Here is a 16,008-nt window from a genome sequence, read left to right on the forward strand (position 1 = left end):
CAGGGGTGCTTGGTGTTCTTTAATCTTGAAGGAATTTTAATGCAGAGAAGATAGTCTTGTTTTAATTTCACAGCCTTTGGACATGAGGTGATCTGTAGTTAAATGGACGTATTTTTTCTCTGCCATCTTGGGTGCATATGTTTCTGTATTGAGCTTATTAGGTAATGGTCAGAAATGTGGGACTCTTATCTGTTACAGAGAAAGGAATGCGAAGGATGAATCTGTATTTGTCAAGGGTAAGAGGAGCGCTTGGTCAGAAGGAGAAGGGCCATTCTGCTTACGCTGCTGTCCATACCAACACATGCCAAGAATTGGCGGGTTTTCTGTCTTAGCATAGAGAGTTGTAACTGCTCTGCCTCGTCGTCCTCCCTCATCTCATCCCTCTTTTTCCTCCCAGCTGCTGCTTTCAGACACTTAAGAGGATCCGATAGTCTCGTTAAGATACTCAGTAAATTTGATGAATTGCCCTTTCTTTGAAAGTTCTGTGATCTCCAAGCACCATACCCTTGATTTGGTTCATCCCAGTTCATAATTCTACCCTCTTTCTGGACTGGGAGTCTGAAAAAGGTAAAGGGGCACATTCATGAAAATACCTTTCAAAATGAAGGCAAAATCAAGACATTTCAGACTGATAAAAAACAGATAATTTTTCTTTGGAAGATCTGCTCTCTAAGAAATACTAAATATTTTTTAGGGGAAGGGAAGTGATAGCAGGTACAACTCCAGATTAGCAGGAAGGAAGAGCACCAGAATGGGCAAATAACTGGTAAAAATAAACGCTCTTTTTATAAAAAGTATATTTTATATGTGTATGTATTTTTAAATATCTTTAAAAGATTATTATTATTATTATTATTAAAGATTTTATTTATTCAACAGAGAGAGACACAGCGAGAGAGGGAACACAAGCAGGGGGAGTGGGAGAGGGAGAAGCAGGCTCCCTGCTGAGCAGAGAGCCCGATGTGGGGCTCAATGCCAGGACCCTGGGATCATGACCTGAGCTGAAGGCAGACGCTTAACGACTGAGCCACCCGGGCGGCCCTAAAAGATTATTTTTTAATCAAAACTCGTAACAGTTTATTATGGGTTTATGGGTTATGTAGAAGTGAAATATAAGAGAATAAGAACACAGGTAAATGGAATTATAAAGTTACATTGTTCAAATAACATTTAAAGGCAGACTTTGGTAATTTAAAGATAATCTGTATAACAAACACTAAAAGCTAGCACAAAGAAATAAAGCTAGAAAAGCCAATATAGGAAATCAAAGTGGAATACCATAAAAATAAGCATTTTAACCAAAAAGAAGCCAGGAAAAGACTAAAGAAATAGGATAAATAGAAAATATGTACCAAGATAGTGAACTTATTATTAACCCCAGCTGTACTAGTAATTACATTTAATGGGCTAAATACATTAGTTATAAGGGAGGTATTGTCAAACTAGATTTTTTTTTTGAAGATTTTATTTATTTATTTGATAGAGACACAACAAGAGAGGGAACACGAGCAGAGGGAGTGGAAGAGGGAGAAGCAGGCTTCCACAGAGCAGGGAGCCCGATGCGGGCTTGATCCCAGGACCCTGGGATGTGACCTGAGCCAAAGGCAGACGCTTAAGAACCAAACCACCCAGGTGCCCCTCAAATTAGAGCTTTTTTAAATCTTTTTTTTTTTTTTAAAGATTTTATGTATTTATTTGACAGGCAGAGATCACAGGTAGGCAGACAGGCAGCCAGAGAGAGAGGAAAGGAAGCAGGCTCCCTGCTGAGCAGAGAGCCCGATTCGGGGCTGGATCCCAGGACCCTGGGATCATGACCTGAGCTGAAGGCAGAGGCTTTAACCCTCTGAGCCACCCAGGCACCCTGGAGCTTTTAAAAGGGAAGACCCAGCTATATGCTGTTTATAGGAAGTAACATTTGATTGATTGATTTGAGAGAGAGAGAGAGAGAGTGGGCACACACAAGCAGGGGTGGGCCAGAGGGAGAGGCTCAGGCAGACTCCCAGCCAAGTGCGGAGCCCCATCTCTGATAGCTCCATCTCCTGACCCTGAGATCATCACCTGAGCCAAAATCAGGAGTCAGACAGTCATACGACTAGGCCACCCAGGCACCCCCATTGGTGAGATCTTTTTAATGACGGCTTAGTCCATAGGTATATCTTGGCATGAAGATCTTTGTGTTTAATTCAGTAAACAATAGGATCTAGTTTCTTTCTTTCTTTTTTTAAAGATTTTATTTATTTATTTGACAGGCAGAGATCACAAGTAGACAGAGCAGTAGGCAGAGAGAGAGGAGGAAGCAGGCTCTCCGCTGAGCAGAGACCCTGATGCAGAGCTCAATCCCAGGACCCTGGGATCATGATCCAAGCCGAAGGCTGAGGCTTTAACCCACTGAGCCACCCAGGCGCCCCTAGGATCTAGTTTCATTATGGACTTTTCACACTTAAGGAACTTTTCATTGGGAAAATAATTATTTTAGATAAATACAAGTTGTTACATGTTCAGTAATATTTTTATGACTTGGTAATAAAACTTGCGGTAATTGGGCTAAATGTTTGGGCTGTATTTTCAAACTTTATGAGAAATGCCTTAATGTTTTAATCTCCTTGAGACACATCTCTCAGCCCAGAGTAAAACGAGAAGAGTTCTAATCTCTATGTTGGTGTTTAGTTATGTGAACCTAATATGTCAGAATATTCATGAAAAAAAAAACATGTGAACACTTTAGTGAGAGTTTAGTAAATGCAAATGTAGAGTCAGTCACTATAGGAAGATCTTCATACAATTTCATTGTATGGCATTAATTTTTTTTTTTCTTTCAGGGTGCTCTGGAGCAGGGCTCAAATTCTCAGCTCATGGCTGTCCAATACACAGAAACCACTAGTATCAGGTAAGAAAGTGTGAAGGTTCTTGGCCACGGAATTTTATTTATTTATTTATTAAAAGATTTTATCTTTTTATTTTTTTGACAGAGAGAGAGAGACAGTGAGAGCAGAAACACGAGCAGGGGGAGTGGGAGAGGGAGAAGCAGGCTTCTCACTGAGCAGGGAGCCTGGTGTGTGGCTCAATCCCAGGATCCTGGGATCATGACCTGAGCTGAAGGCAGACGCTTAATGACTGAGCCTGGCCATGAAATTTTAAAATGCCTAGTATTTTAATAAAGTTAAAAAGCACATTTCCCTTTTACCTTAAACTTGTTCTCATCTGTGACTTTGCTCTTAGCTCACATAGCATACTGCTTCTGAGCAGTCAGAGTAAATCCAGATAATTTCAAAAGGCTAACTCTCAAATTTCTTAAATACAGATTTCGTTAGAATGCTGTTCAGTCATAATTTTGCTGTAAAATTTAAATAGACATAACTCTTGTCCTCGATTTGTATCTTTTTCATGAGCCAAGGGGAAGAGAATGTTATTTGAATGTCTGCTCTGTGCCAGATGTCCTGCAAGTGCTTTCCATGCATTTTAATCTTCAAATCTGTATAATAACTTATAAAGTGTAGGTATCACAGTCCCTATTTTTATATAGAGAGAAACTGGGCAAGTCACTTACTTTTTCTAAGCCAGAGTCATAGAACCAATAAATGGCAGAATCACCATTCAGATCTATTTGACTTATAATGCATTTTTCAGGGCGCCTGGGTGGCTCAGTGGGTTAAAGCCTCTGCCTTCAGCTCAGGTCATAATCCCACGGTCCTGGGATCGAGCCCTGCATTGGGCTTTCTGCTCAGCAGGGAGCCTGCTTCCTCCTCTCTCTCTCCCTGCCTCTCTGCCTACTTGTGATTTCTATCTGCCACATAAATAAATAAAATCTTTTAAAAAAATGCATTTTTCACCACACTGATGCCACTTAAGATTTTGAAGGATTCCTGAAGGAGTGCTGTGCCTACAGGTGAAATGTATGGACCAGACATAACTAAAAGGAACAGTATCACGGGAGGCAATGTAGTGCCGTGGTTTAAGATGCTAGCTTTTGAGTTGGCAGAGTGCAAATCATTTCTGCCACTTACTTGCTGTGTGATTACTTAAACACAAGCAGCATACTTAAAATTTCCTCGTCTACAAAACTTGGGCCACACAGAGTTGATGATTAAATTGTATACTTTATTTCAAGCACTTTACACAGCACTTGGCATGTTCAGAAGCCGGTAATGATGATGATATGATATACTGAGGACAATAGCACTAAAGTGGGAGTAAAGAGGGGCGCCTGGATGACTCAGTTCGTTAAGTGTCTGCCTTTGGCTCAGGTCATGATCTCGGGGTCCTGGGATCAGGCCCCTCATTGGGCTCCCTGTTCAGTGGGGAGCCTGCTTTTCTCTCTCCCTCTGTCCCTACCCCTCTACTCGTGCTCTGTCTCTTGCTTTCTTTCTCTCAAATAAATAAAATCTTAAAAAAAAAAAAGTAGAATCTCAGCTTTTGTCTGTTGTTCTACCATAGATTTAGAGTTCACAATTATTTAATATTAATTTCACATTTACTGAGCACTAGCTGTGTGCCAGACTGTGTACTAGGCACCGAGAATACATACCCACTAAGTTGAAAGCTGTTCATTTCCTATTAACTGAGTTACTATTAAATGGCAGTAAGCAGCATATCAGTAACCATGAATGTTTAAAATCCTGACATACTATATTATCTTGTAGAAATAGATAATTCAAATATATATAGTAACCAATAATTCCCTAGTTATCAGAATATTTCATTTGTGTACTCTATGCATATTTTCATTTATTTATTTGACAGAAATCACAAGTAGGCAGAGAGACAGGCAGAGAGAGGGGGAAGCAGGCTCCCTGCTGAGCAGAGAGCCAGACACGGGGCCCGATCCCAGGACCCCGGGACCATGACCTGAGCAGAAGGCAGAGGCCTTAACCCACCGAGCCACCCAGGCGCCCGATACTTTCATTTTTTTTTAAATGTAGTTTTTGCTTTTAATTTTTTTTATAAACATATAATGTATTTTTATCCCCAGGGGTACAGGTCTGTGAATCGCCAGGTTTACACATTTCACAGCATTCACCATAGTACATACCCTCCCCAAATGTCCATAACCCCACCCCCCTCTCCCGACACCCCTCCCCCCAGCAACCTTAATACTTTCATTTTTTAATGGATTTTTTTTCTTTTGAGAGAGAAAGAGAGATCTTGTGAGAGTTGGGTGTGGAAGAGGGAGAGAGAGAATTTCAAGCAGGCTCCATGCTCAGCGTGGAGCCCAACATGGGGTGTGATCTCACAACCCTGAGACTATAACCTGAGCCAAAATCAAGAGTGATATGCTTAACTGAGCCACCCAGGTGCCCCCTCCATTCTTAAAGTAGGCTCTACAGCCAGTGTGGGGCTTGAACTCACGACCCTCAAATCAAGACGGGCTGAGATCAAGAGCCAGACGCTTAACCGACTAAGCCACCCGGGCACCCAAATACTCATTTTTTTGATGCATCATTTGTTGGCATATTATTTATTTACTGGTTAAAAATGTTTTTAATCTCTGCATCTTCATCTCAGGTTTGCTGTGAACCTAAAATTGCTTTTACAAAGTCTTTAAAGGGATACCTGGGTATCAGGTCTGGGTTTGAGTCCCACATCAGGCTCCTTGCTCAGTGGGGAGCCTGCTTCTCCCTCTGTCTGCCACTCCCCTGTGGTGCTTGCTTTCTCTCTCTCTCTCTCTCTGACAAATAAATAAAAATCTTTAAAAAAAAAGTCTTCAAAAAGATGTTTTAAATCAATTACTCATGTATTTGATATCTGTGAATCTGCGTGCTCAGTAAATATACTTCTGCCCCGAAATCAGTACTCAGGATCTTTTCATAGTCATTTAGGACTCTGCATGGATGGCCCTGGGTGAGGCTTAATTAACAAGGCAACACTCTGCCTTCCTGTTTTAGCTCTCATACTGGAAACAAGTTTCTTTTTGAGGTCTATTAAGTGCCATATTTTTCTGCCTTTTCTTGGTGATTTCACTATTTAAAATGGCCCTGAAGAGTAGTACTGAAGGACTTACCTGTTATTCCAGAAGGCTGGTTGTGCAGATGGGGAAAATATACATGTTAGATAGGCTTCATTCAGGCATTAAGTTACTGACCCTGCGCTGTTGACTGCGTTCTATGGTAACGAATAAACTGTGTATGTCAAAGGAAGTGTCTTTAAACAGAAACAGAAAACAAAGTTATATGTGATCAGCCGACAGAAATGCTGTAACTGGGGGCTTGTAGGAACCTAACCCTGGATTTCCTTTAGAATGTTTCAGTATTTACTAATTCAGTGTTCACGCTGATTTTATAGAACATATTAACTACCAGGAATAAAGCTCCATTTTTTTTATTCAGGGGTGCTTGGTTGGCTCAGTCGGTTAAACATCCAATCCTTGATCTTAGCTCGGGCCTTATCTCAGGGTCATGAGTTCAAGCCCCACATTGGCCTCCACCCTGCACATGGAGCCTACTTAAAAAAAAAAAAAAGAACTGATGGTATATTCAAAATGCTGTGGTTAGAAACGGCCTCACAGTTAGCAAGTGGAATTATTTCAAAGAAAATTCTTATGACTCATTTATAATTTTCCTTTTAGATCAGTCTTTTTTTCCTCTTAAAGTTTGATTGAAAACATAGAAGAACATACAAGAAAGAAAACATAGGTTGTCTTTTTGGAGAAAAATGAAACATTATTTCTTTAATTCTCCTTTAACTTCTGAAGGTGTTAGCTTATTATGCTGAATAGTAAAAGACTGAAAATATTAAAAACTATATTAATATCATTTGAGTATATCTTTTGGAAATATGATGTGGTTGAGGTATAGTAATTTTAGTTAAGATTTTATGAAGGCACTGACATGGTACTTTTTAATGTATTTTTATGTATTTTTTTAACTTTTTTTTTTAAGATTTTATTTATTTGACAGACAGAGATCACAAGTAGGCAGAGAGGCAGGCAGAGAGAGAGAGGCGGGTAAGCAGGCTCCCTGCTGAGCAGAGAGCCCGATGCGGGGCTCGATCCCAGGACCGTGAGATCATGACCTGAGCCAAAGGCAGAGGCTTTAACCCACTGAGCCACCCAGGTGCCCCTTTATGTATTTTTTAAAATTTAAGATTTATTTATTTGAGAGAACGAGAGAAAGAGAGAGAGAGTATGAGTAGGGGGGAGGTTAAAGGGTGAGGGAGAAGCAGATCCCCGCTGAGCAGAGAGCCCGACGTGGGGCTCAATCCCAGGATCCTGGGATCATGACCTGAGCCGAAGGCAGACGCTTAACTGATTGAGCCACCCAGGCACCTTGACATGGTACTTTTAATATCTATGGCTAGCATTTGTTGAGTGACTCATAGGAAACAGGAGACCCATGTGAGATACTTCATAGATAACATCTCTGACCCCAGTAACAATCCTGCGGGTTTATATGGTTATTCTCATTTTATGGTTGAGGAAATTGAGGTTGCTCAGAGGTTAAATTCCCTAAGAATACCTGCTTGAGGAGTGGAGGAGAAATTGAAAGCTGGGTCTGTTTGTTTTCAAATCCTAAATTCTTCCCACCTTTCCCACAACCTTGTAGGCAAGCACGCCTCCCAGATTTGGTGGAGTTGTAAAGAAGAAGTTTCCCTTAGATTTAATTTCTGTCACCAAAAATTGAAAATCACGGAAACCAATGCAGCAATCTGTTTTCTGATGCTTTCATTATTTTTACATGCTTTGCACTGCACTTGAGTGGATAAATTCTAGAGCTTTCCATTCAGAAATGAGAGTTTTAGCTATTTAGTGAATTGGATCTTACAAATATCCTGACCTTGGACTCTTCAGAATGTTATTATAAAAATTATTGCCAACTGCTGCTAATATTTTGTGTGAGAGAAATTTTTACAATTCAGACATAGCTGTAGAATGGGGAGTATTTTCGAGAAGTTGTGAAATTTGCTAGTTGAAGAAAACCTTGCCCTTTTCTTCCGTCAGCAGGAACTCAGGGAGTGAGCTCCAAGTGTATTATGCATCACCCAGAAGTTACCAAGACTTCTTTGAGGCTATCCGCAGGAGGGGAGACACGTTCTATGTGGTGTCATTTCGAAGGGTAAGTTCATTCTGGAAGAATAAAGAATTTTTGAATACCTGCTAGGTGCAGGGCACCAGGCGGCCTCCTATGGGAGGGAGGGAGGGAGAGCTGAGATAGGACGAGGTCTAGCCGCGTCCCATGAGTGGAACCTGGAGTACAGGCTTGTCTGTGCTGTTGGCATTGTTAAGACAAACGTGGAATCGAGGTCAGGCACCGAGTTCATATTTGGAAAATAGAAACGGCGTACTGATTTTGATTCTTTGTCATTCTATATCCATCCTGGTTGTTTTTAACAAAAGAATTAAGTACACGAAAATTTCTCTTTAGGCTTTGGGGTGTTAGTCCCGTTTGGTTATTGAGAAATAGGTTTCCCAGGAGTGGGATTAAGGTGAATCGTGGGCCAATCCATGTGTTGATGTGGAGGGCTCGGATTCACATCTCTGAGAGGTCCTGTTCTTTTCTCGCTTCTTCATCGTTTACTCCCGTTGGTGAAGATGTGTTAGTTGGTGCAAAAGGAAGTGTTTGTTTGAGTACTTGAACGTCACAGATGTTAAATAGAAGCCAGGTGCAGAGCTGTGTGCTTTCCGTCTGCTTCTCCTGTAAAATGAAGATAGGTGTTTCCCAGAGTTGCCATGTGAATGTCTCCGTGAGAGCGCTGTGCGTTCTACCGGAAACACACGAATGAGTTAGAGTTCCTTGGAGGTTTGTATCCTAGGCTTTTCGTTTCTTTTCTTTTTTTAAGAATGTAGAGGGGGCACTGTTAGAAATAAGCACATGCTAATTGTAGAGTAAACAATTCATTCTCGGATTGTTGTCCCCATTCACTATCTGAAATTCTTAGTTAACGCAGTTCTTTTCCTAATGTATATATGTCTAGTAGCTCAGGATATTAGGATCAGAGAACTTTGACAGTTGAAGATGAAAGAAATCAGACATGTTCTATACTTTTAGTTGTTAATCAAACACACTTAGAGATTTGGAATACTTTTTGCAGGGCCGTCTCATGATTTCCGACTTTTCCTTGTGCTCAGCTTATTCTCTTAGACATAGTTGGTATATTTCCGTACTGTGCCAACCTCGAAGTTCATTTCCCGCAGCAAGGGGGCAGCTGAGAACAGGGTTTCAGCAAGGCTCCAGTTGTACTGCCTTCTGAGAACTAAGGATTTGCCTTAGTGTTGACACAGTCATGTTAAAAGTGGACAGAAAAAACTAAACTTTAGAAAAGAGATCTCACAGCACTATGCGGAGACCCGATGGGTGTCAAAAAATGAATGTGTTGAAGTTCATGTTTAAGGAAGCTACCAGAGGAAAGTGTTTTTCACACTCAAATAGCTGAATACTTTTTCTCAGGTTCCAGATAATTTCTCTATTATTTAACCCAAACAGTATATATGGTACGTATTGGATGTATCAGTGGTCATGCCATGGGTTGTTGAAGTCCTACGTGGTAATGTTTTTCTAGGGAAGAGAACAATAATCCTAGCTTTAAAGGGATTATATATACAAAGGAAGATGAATGGTATTTTTATTTTAGATATACACATTATATTTCTTGTGTCTATAAGAGCTCTTTCTCTTTAGTTTGCTGTAAAAAGTGCTGTTGGAAAATTATTAACTCCCCATGCCCCCAACTTTTTGATGTTCTAGAAGAAACAGTCCTTCTCATGTTGTGGAAAACTGTTAGGACTATCTGTCACATTCTGTTTGGATTCTTATTTCCTAATTACTGCTTTATCACATCTTGGTGTTTTATATCAAGGAAAAGTGAGAATGAAACTGAACTTCATTAGGTAACAGGAGTTAGAGACAACATCCTGTTTCATTTTGTCTTGTTTTATTTCAACAGCAGGACTAAGGAAGTTAATTTTATCATGATGACTGTAAACTGTGTCATGGGACAGGAATTTGGTTCTTAAATGCTGGATTGTTCTTTTCGTTCTTGCTAAAATGAAAATGAAAGAAGTAATGACCTCATGCTTCATTTTCGCTTACATTTTTCAATATAAAATATTCTTCTAACATTTTCGCTAAAAAGATGAAGGGCATCATTTCCTGTGCAGAAAGATGCAGGCTTTTTCTCCCAGTTTAGTTCTTAATTTCATTGACAGAAATTATTATAATTGATACCGTATGATTGCATTGGAATTTAAGAAATACAGAGGTTCTAAAGCCCCAAGGTTTGGCTTTGTATAAACCAGACATAACAGAGCCAGTAAGCAAGCTATATTGTTTTATTTTATGAGTGGATATGTGTTTAATGAAATATTTTACTATCTAAAAAAGTAGACGTAGCCGTTGACTGTTTAGTATGCCATTATTTAATAAACCTACTCTGTCCCAGACTTCTCCCTCCTCACACCCCACGTTCCCGGGCTCTAATCACATTACAGTTGAGCTGCTCAAATAATTTTCTCCAAGACTCACTCTTGGATAACTACTGACTTCCTGGTTTAGCCAGCAGGAAAGAATGCTTATGATCCTAGTAATCCTGTCGGAGGTTCAAACCTTTTCCTGTTCTTTTGATTTTGCTTTAAGTTTGTCTCCCAACACAGTCACTCCCTCTACTCCCTTTTATTTAGTTCCAGGTGTTCATAACTTATTTTCTTAGAAGTATTTTGTCTTTTAGCCCTTTCTTTGACTTGTTTTACTATGATTTGGAGCCTGGGTGGTGGAAAATAATGTTTTCTCAAACTTCCAGGTCACTTTGAGTGTGGTATAACCGATACATTAATAAGAAAAAATTCCAGTTAAGTTTAATGTTTATTTTTTCTCAGTGCTTCCATATGACAGTCTGTCTAGGGAGGGAGTAAATTAAAGAATATGATCAAATGAATTCAAAAGCATGGGGCAGAAGCAGATACTCAAGAAGGCTTATGTAAGGTAGAATAAGAAAGTGCTTCCAAAGAGGTGAGGAAAGGTAACATTGAGAAAAAAGCACGAAAATGATATTTACGTTGTCTATAATTCCACTAAATTTTGAAATACTACTCTAGATGCCACTCTCTTGTCTTCTGATAACTAGAGAAAGGAATTCTTATCTTCCGGGAAGCAACTTCCCCTTAGGAACAGGCTCTCTCTCATTCACGGGGCTGCGAATGTCAGCTCACCGTATTGTCTTCCTTCCCGTTGGGGATGTCCTTTCCCGTGAGATGGAAGTCTGCGTTCTGGAACTCTGTGTATTTCTTTTATATTTTCTGTTTGCAGTACCTGTCCCTCACATCAAAGTCAGACACTTAACATTGTCTTTTCATTTGTTCCAGATACATGCATAATGTAACACACGTAAGGAGAACCTGCGCTCTGGCTGTATGCCTGCTCCGGATATGTTCTTTCCCCTGCCTCCTGAGTACTTTAGGCATTCTAGATACAATACCATGCTCTTTCTGAATATTTCTTGTGTTCTTTGATACAGTACCATATTCGGGTATTTTACCCCTTCTTGGTCTCTTATAAAAAACTTACTAGCAGTATCGTACACATGGCATGGATTCTTAGGATAACCTTAAATAAGAGGGTCTTATTGTAAAATACATAGGAGTTGAAGAAGCACAGGAGACTGGCTCAGCAGCCAAATAGTCCCTCTGTGTTTGTGCTTCCTAGACTGGAACGTATACTGGGCCTCATTGAGTTTGCAGTGGTGGCTCGTTGTCATTCCTGATCCCATGGCGGCACCAGTGATTCTGTGTTGGTCTCGTTTACGTGTCACTCACTGAGGCTTCCTGAAGAGAGGATCTGATTGTGTGTGTGTGTGTGTGTGTGTACGCCATGGGTGCACACACGTATATATGAATGTATGAATGTATGTATACTTACATCATCTTTTATGTACAATCTTATATAGATAGCCTGGCTCATGATTCATGGTCCATTCATTTGCAACAGGGAAATAGGGTTGATCTCAAATGTAGTCCCTTGCTTTGTGAGCCAGCAACTTCGTGCAGAAGGAACAGCCTGGGGCCACTCTTCAGAAAAAATGATGGTGATGGGCCCTTAGAGCTTCATAAATTGTTTACTACACTCTGCAACCTGACTTTTGTAGAAAAAATTCTTATATCGATGCCTAATTGTTTGATTTAAAGGCGTATGTTCTTGTCTGTATCCTAACCCTCTTAAAGGCAGGAAGTGTCATAGCTGTTTTATGACCGCCCCTGACACTCAGCGCAGGGCCAGTCACTCCGTGCTTAGCACACAGCCCAATTTTAGAGAACGGTTCACTAAGAGAAACCAGTGATGGACGTTTGTTGCTTTTCATAATCATTTAAAGGGTATTTTTGCATCTGCTTTGCCTAAAGAACTGTGAATCTGCTTTACCAATCCAAGGAATAACATAAGCAGCGCTGAATGCTAACAGAAAATTTAGAGATGACCTTTCTCCACTTACGGTTGCCCTAGCCAGAGCTGCATCAGCTTTGTTCTTGTCTCTGAATCTAAGTTTTGGAGCAGAGGAAGTGACCTGCCTGAAATGTTTGATTCTGAAATGTTTAACAGTCACGAGGTAGAACTTTGAGGTGCTTACATCCTCATTTTTTTAATGTTTGGCAGAAACATTTTGGAGGAGATTGTCGTTAGACGTGATTGCTTTCTTTTTTTTGGAGAAAAGATGATGTCTAGTATCTGTAGATTCCAGCAGCAAGAGCCAGAAACTTGAAACCCTGGACAAAGTATAGGAAAAGCTCTAATTATTGGAAGGCTGGAAGGCTGACTTGTGATGTTATTGGTTCAAAATGTTTGCCAAAGATTGATTCCCATGGAAGACCATAAAAAAGAATTTCACAGAATAACTATGATATTTTCTAAGCGTAATGCCTGGATTAATACCTACTATATGTTTAGAAGAATGGCATGGGTTTGTGTTTTGTTTTGTTTTTTTGATGCATTTTATTTACTTCTTAGAATTACTGCTTAGTATATATATACAAAATCCTCAGAGGCAAGAGGAATTTCCTAGTAATCAAAGGATATTAGTCACTTTATAAAGTCTACTTCAAAAGGATACAGCTCCTTTTGTTTTGGGACTTCCCAACTGAAGCACACACATCAGTCTTGGAGTTTGGCCATTTTCTTATCTCCACTTTCATTGTCTTTTAGCCAAATTCTTTCTCTAGATGGAAAAAAAATGTGAATAAATGAGTTTGGAAAGATACTTTCAATAAAAAAAAAATGTCTTATCTAGAAGAGAGACTTTAAAAAAAAACCCTTTTAATAGGCCTTTTTCTAATGATTTTTAACTTACTTTGAAATATATCTCATTCAGACTTGAAGCACATTATAAGATATAGAGCAGACTTGCCTGAGTATCCACTTAACCTGGGTTCACTTAATGATTAAGTCAGCAACATTCTCTTTCTCCATTTTCTCTTTCATTTCATTTACACACAAATGCTGACACCTTCAGCGTATGCGACTGTTACAGTTTACAGACCTTTCCTATGCATAGTCTTCTTGGTTCCTTACATATAGTTAAGTATTCCGAGTCCTCTTTTTTTTTTTTTAAGATTTTATTTATTTATTAGAGAGAGCTCTGGAGGAGGGGCGGAGGGAGGAGAAACAGACTCACCATGGAGCAGGGAGCCCAATACGGCGCTCCATCCAGGACCCCAGGATCATAACCTGAGCTGAAGGAAGATGCTCAACCAACTGAGCCGCCCAAGTGTCCCTCCTAGTTCTGTTTTACAGGCAAAAAAACTGGAGGCAAAGAAAGGTTAAGTCGTTTATCCAAGCACAGAATTGTAAGCAGTAGAGCTAGGACAATACTTGAGGTGTTCTAATTTAATACATTGATTCTTTTATGTTCTAGTGCTATATTTTAGATACAGCCCAGAGTATGTAGATAGCATAATTATTCAGTTCCTCTACAGTCAGTCATGTTTCTTTGCCAAATCTGCTCGTCAGTTTTGCTGGAGTTACTGAAAAACAATTCACATGTTTTGTTTGTTGATTACCTGATTATAGAGGCAGAGTGCTTTATTAGGTCACACTTTCATAATAGTAGGGAATGAGCCATTGGTCTGCAGGAGTCAACCAAGGAATAGGATAAATAGGCTTTGAAGGTTTCTGGCTTCTTTTTAAAACAATTGGTGGTAGATGGGGAATCTGTGTGTGTCTTAAAAAGGAAGTCGTTTAGCCAAAATAGACACTCTTGTAATGCTTGGTACCCTAGCATGTCTCACAGAGGAGCGTAGCTTTTGTGCGTGCGTAAGTGCATTTTGTTACAGATTCTGTATCTGGCTTGCCAGGTCCTTGGGATCAGAAACGTTTGATCTCAAGCTCCTTGTTAAGTATGAGTTAGTGCCGTGTGGTTTTAGGGGATTCAGTCATTTGTTCCTTGGCTCTGTAACAGATCGCCAGCGAACATAAACATTTCTATTATTTAGACTTCTCCATGCAAACTCCAAAGTAACTTGTTTTATGTCTGAAAAATGATTATTCGGTAGTCTCTGGAACTAGACTTGCATATAGACTAGCCCTGGACACAGAGAACTTATAATTCACAAGTAGTTTAAACTCCTCAAAATTCTCAGGGCGGTGGGCAGATCCCGTCTGAGTCAGGATGATTTTCCATCTGTTCATTATTTGTGTGCTCTGTGTAGCCGTCTTTATTTTATAATGTGTTGTTCATGTGCACTTTTTAAAAAAGATTTTATTTATTTATGACAGAGAGAAAGATCACAAGTAGGCAGAGAGGTAGGTAGAGAGTGGGGGGGAAGCAGGCTCCCTGCTGAGCAGAGAGCCCCATGTGGGGCTCCATCCCAGGACCCTGAGACCATGACCCAAGCTGAAGACAGAGGCTTCACCGGTTACACTGAGCCACCCAGGCGCCCTCACGTGCACTTCCTCATCTCCCTTTTCAGGTCCCATGCTTTTTCTGGGCAGGGATAAAGTCTCTTCATTCTGCTTTGTCCTCCTTCAAGGTCTGCTGCGACACACGCCACTGTGCCAAGCAGGTCCTAAGTAACTGTTGGCTGCCCATGCCACTGTTTACGTGTGCCCTCTAACCTTATTTTTTAGATCCTGCTGTTCAAAAAATTGCTAGAGGTGGAGTTTACAGAAACAAAGGAAGACATTTTTCTCAGTGAATGTTTAAAATTACTCATGTAATTCAGATAACAATGAAACGTCTAAAAACTCACAGTCTACTTTGTTGTAGTTGGAGCCTTACCTGTAGAATAAAATCATTTCTGAAAGGCTGAAGTTACCCTGAAGAAAGGTGGGATTTAGTAATTGATAGCTTATGGCTTTGAGAGTTTTCTTCTCATCAAATTTCGGATTTTGTAATGAGGGAAAAAATATTTCCGGAAGGCACAGCCTCATCTGAAGAAAGAATGTATATATATTTTTTTTACATCATGGTTCTGTGAGGGGAAAAAGTGTTTTTTAAGCAATTTGTTCAGGGTGCCTGGGTGGCTCAGTTGGTTACGCGGCTGCCTTCAGCTCAGGTCATGATCCCAGGATCCTGAGATTGAGCCCCACATCAGGATCCCTGCTCAGCGGAGAGCCTGCTTCTCCCTCCCCCTCTGCTGCTGCTCTGCCTACTTGTGCTCTCTCTCTCTCTTTCTGTCAGATAAATAAAATTTTAAAAAACAAACAGTTTATTCATGCAGATTTTAGAGACCCACATTCCAGCCCTGATTCTGCCACTCATTATTTGCTGCGTGACTTTGGAGAAATCACTTGTCTCTTTTGTTTTTTCTTTCCTTATCTGTAGAGTGACGAAGTAGCTTTTCACTTTCCTGCTAGCTCTAGAAACCTATGATATTCTTCTCTCCCTGTGTGTTTGTGTGTGTATGTGAGAGAGAGAGAGAGAGTGAGCGAGCGAGCGAGTGTGAGCACTGTCCTCTTAGAAATCTGTGGTATTTATTTTTGAAGTTACTAAAATAATTCAGTCTAGTGAAGTTAGTACAGTTTAAGGGTTTTGGAAAACAACTTTCACAAAAAGTCAACTTACAAGGTGGACCTATAAATTAATGAGTTTGATTTT

General features: G+C 40.1%; 1 protein-coding gene across 1 annotated transcript in view; it reads left to right on the top strand.

Moving 5' to 3' along the window:
• The window catches only part of ATF6 (activating transcription factor 6), a 208,921-nt gene that overhangs the window by 94,080 nt on the left and 98,833 nt on the right, over nt 1-16,008 (top strand). The window contains exons 14-15 of the mRNA XM_045983346.1: nt 2,820-2,887; nt 7,934-8,048. Coding sequence (XP_045839302.1) covers nt 2,820-2,887; nt 7,934-8,048 — 183 coding nt within the window. The remainder of the gene's footprint in view (nt 1-2,819; nt 2,888-7,933; nt 8,049-16,008) is intronic.

Source organism: Meles meles, chromosome 17, assembly GCF_922984935.1.
Source record: "Meles meles chromosome 17, mMelMel3.1 paternal haplotype, whole genome shotgun sequence".
Lineage (NCBI taxonomy): Eukaryota > Metazoa > Chordata > Mammalia > Carnivora > Mustelidae > Meles > Meles meles.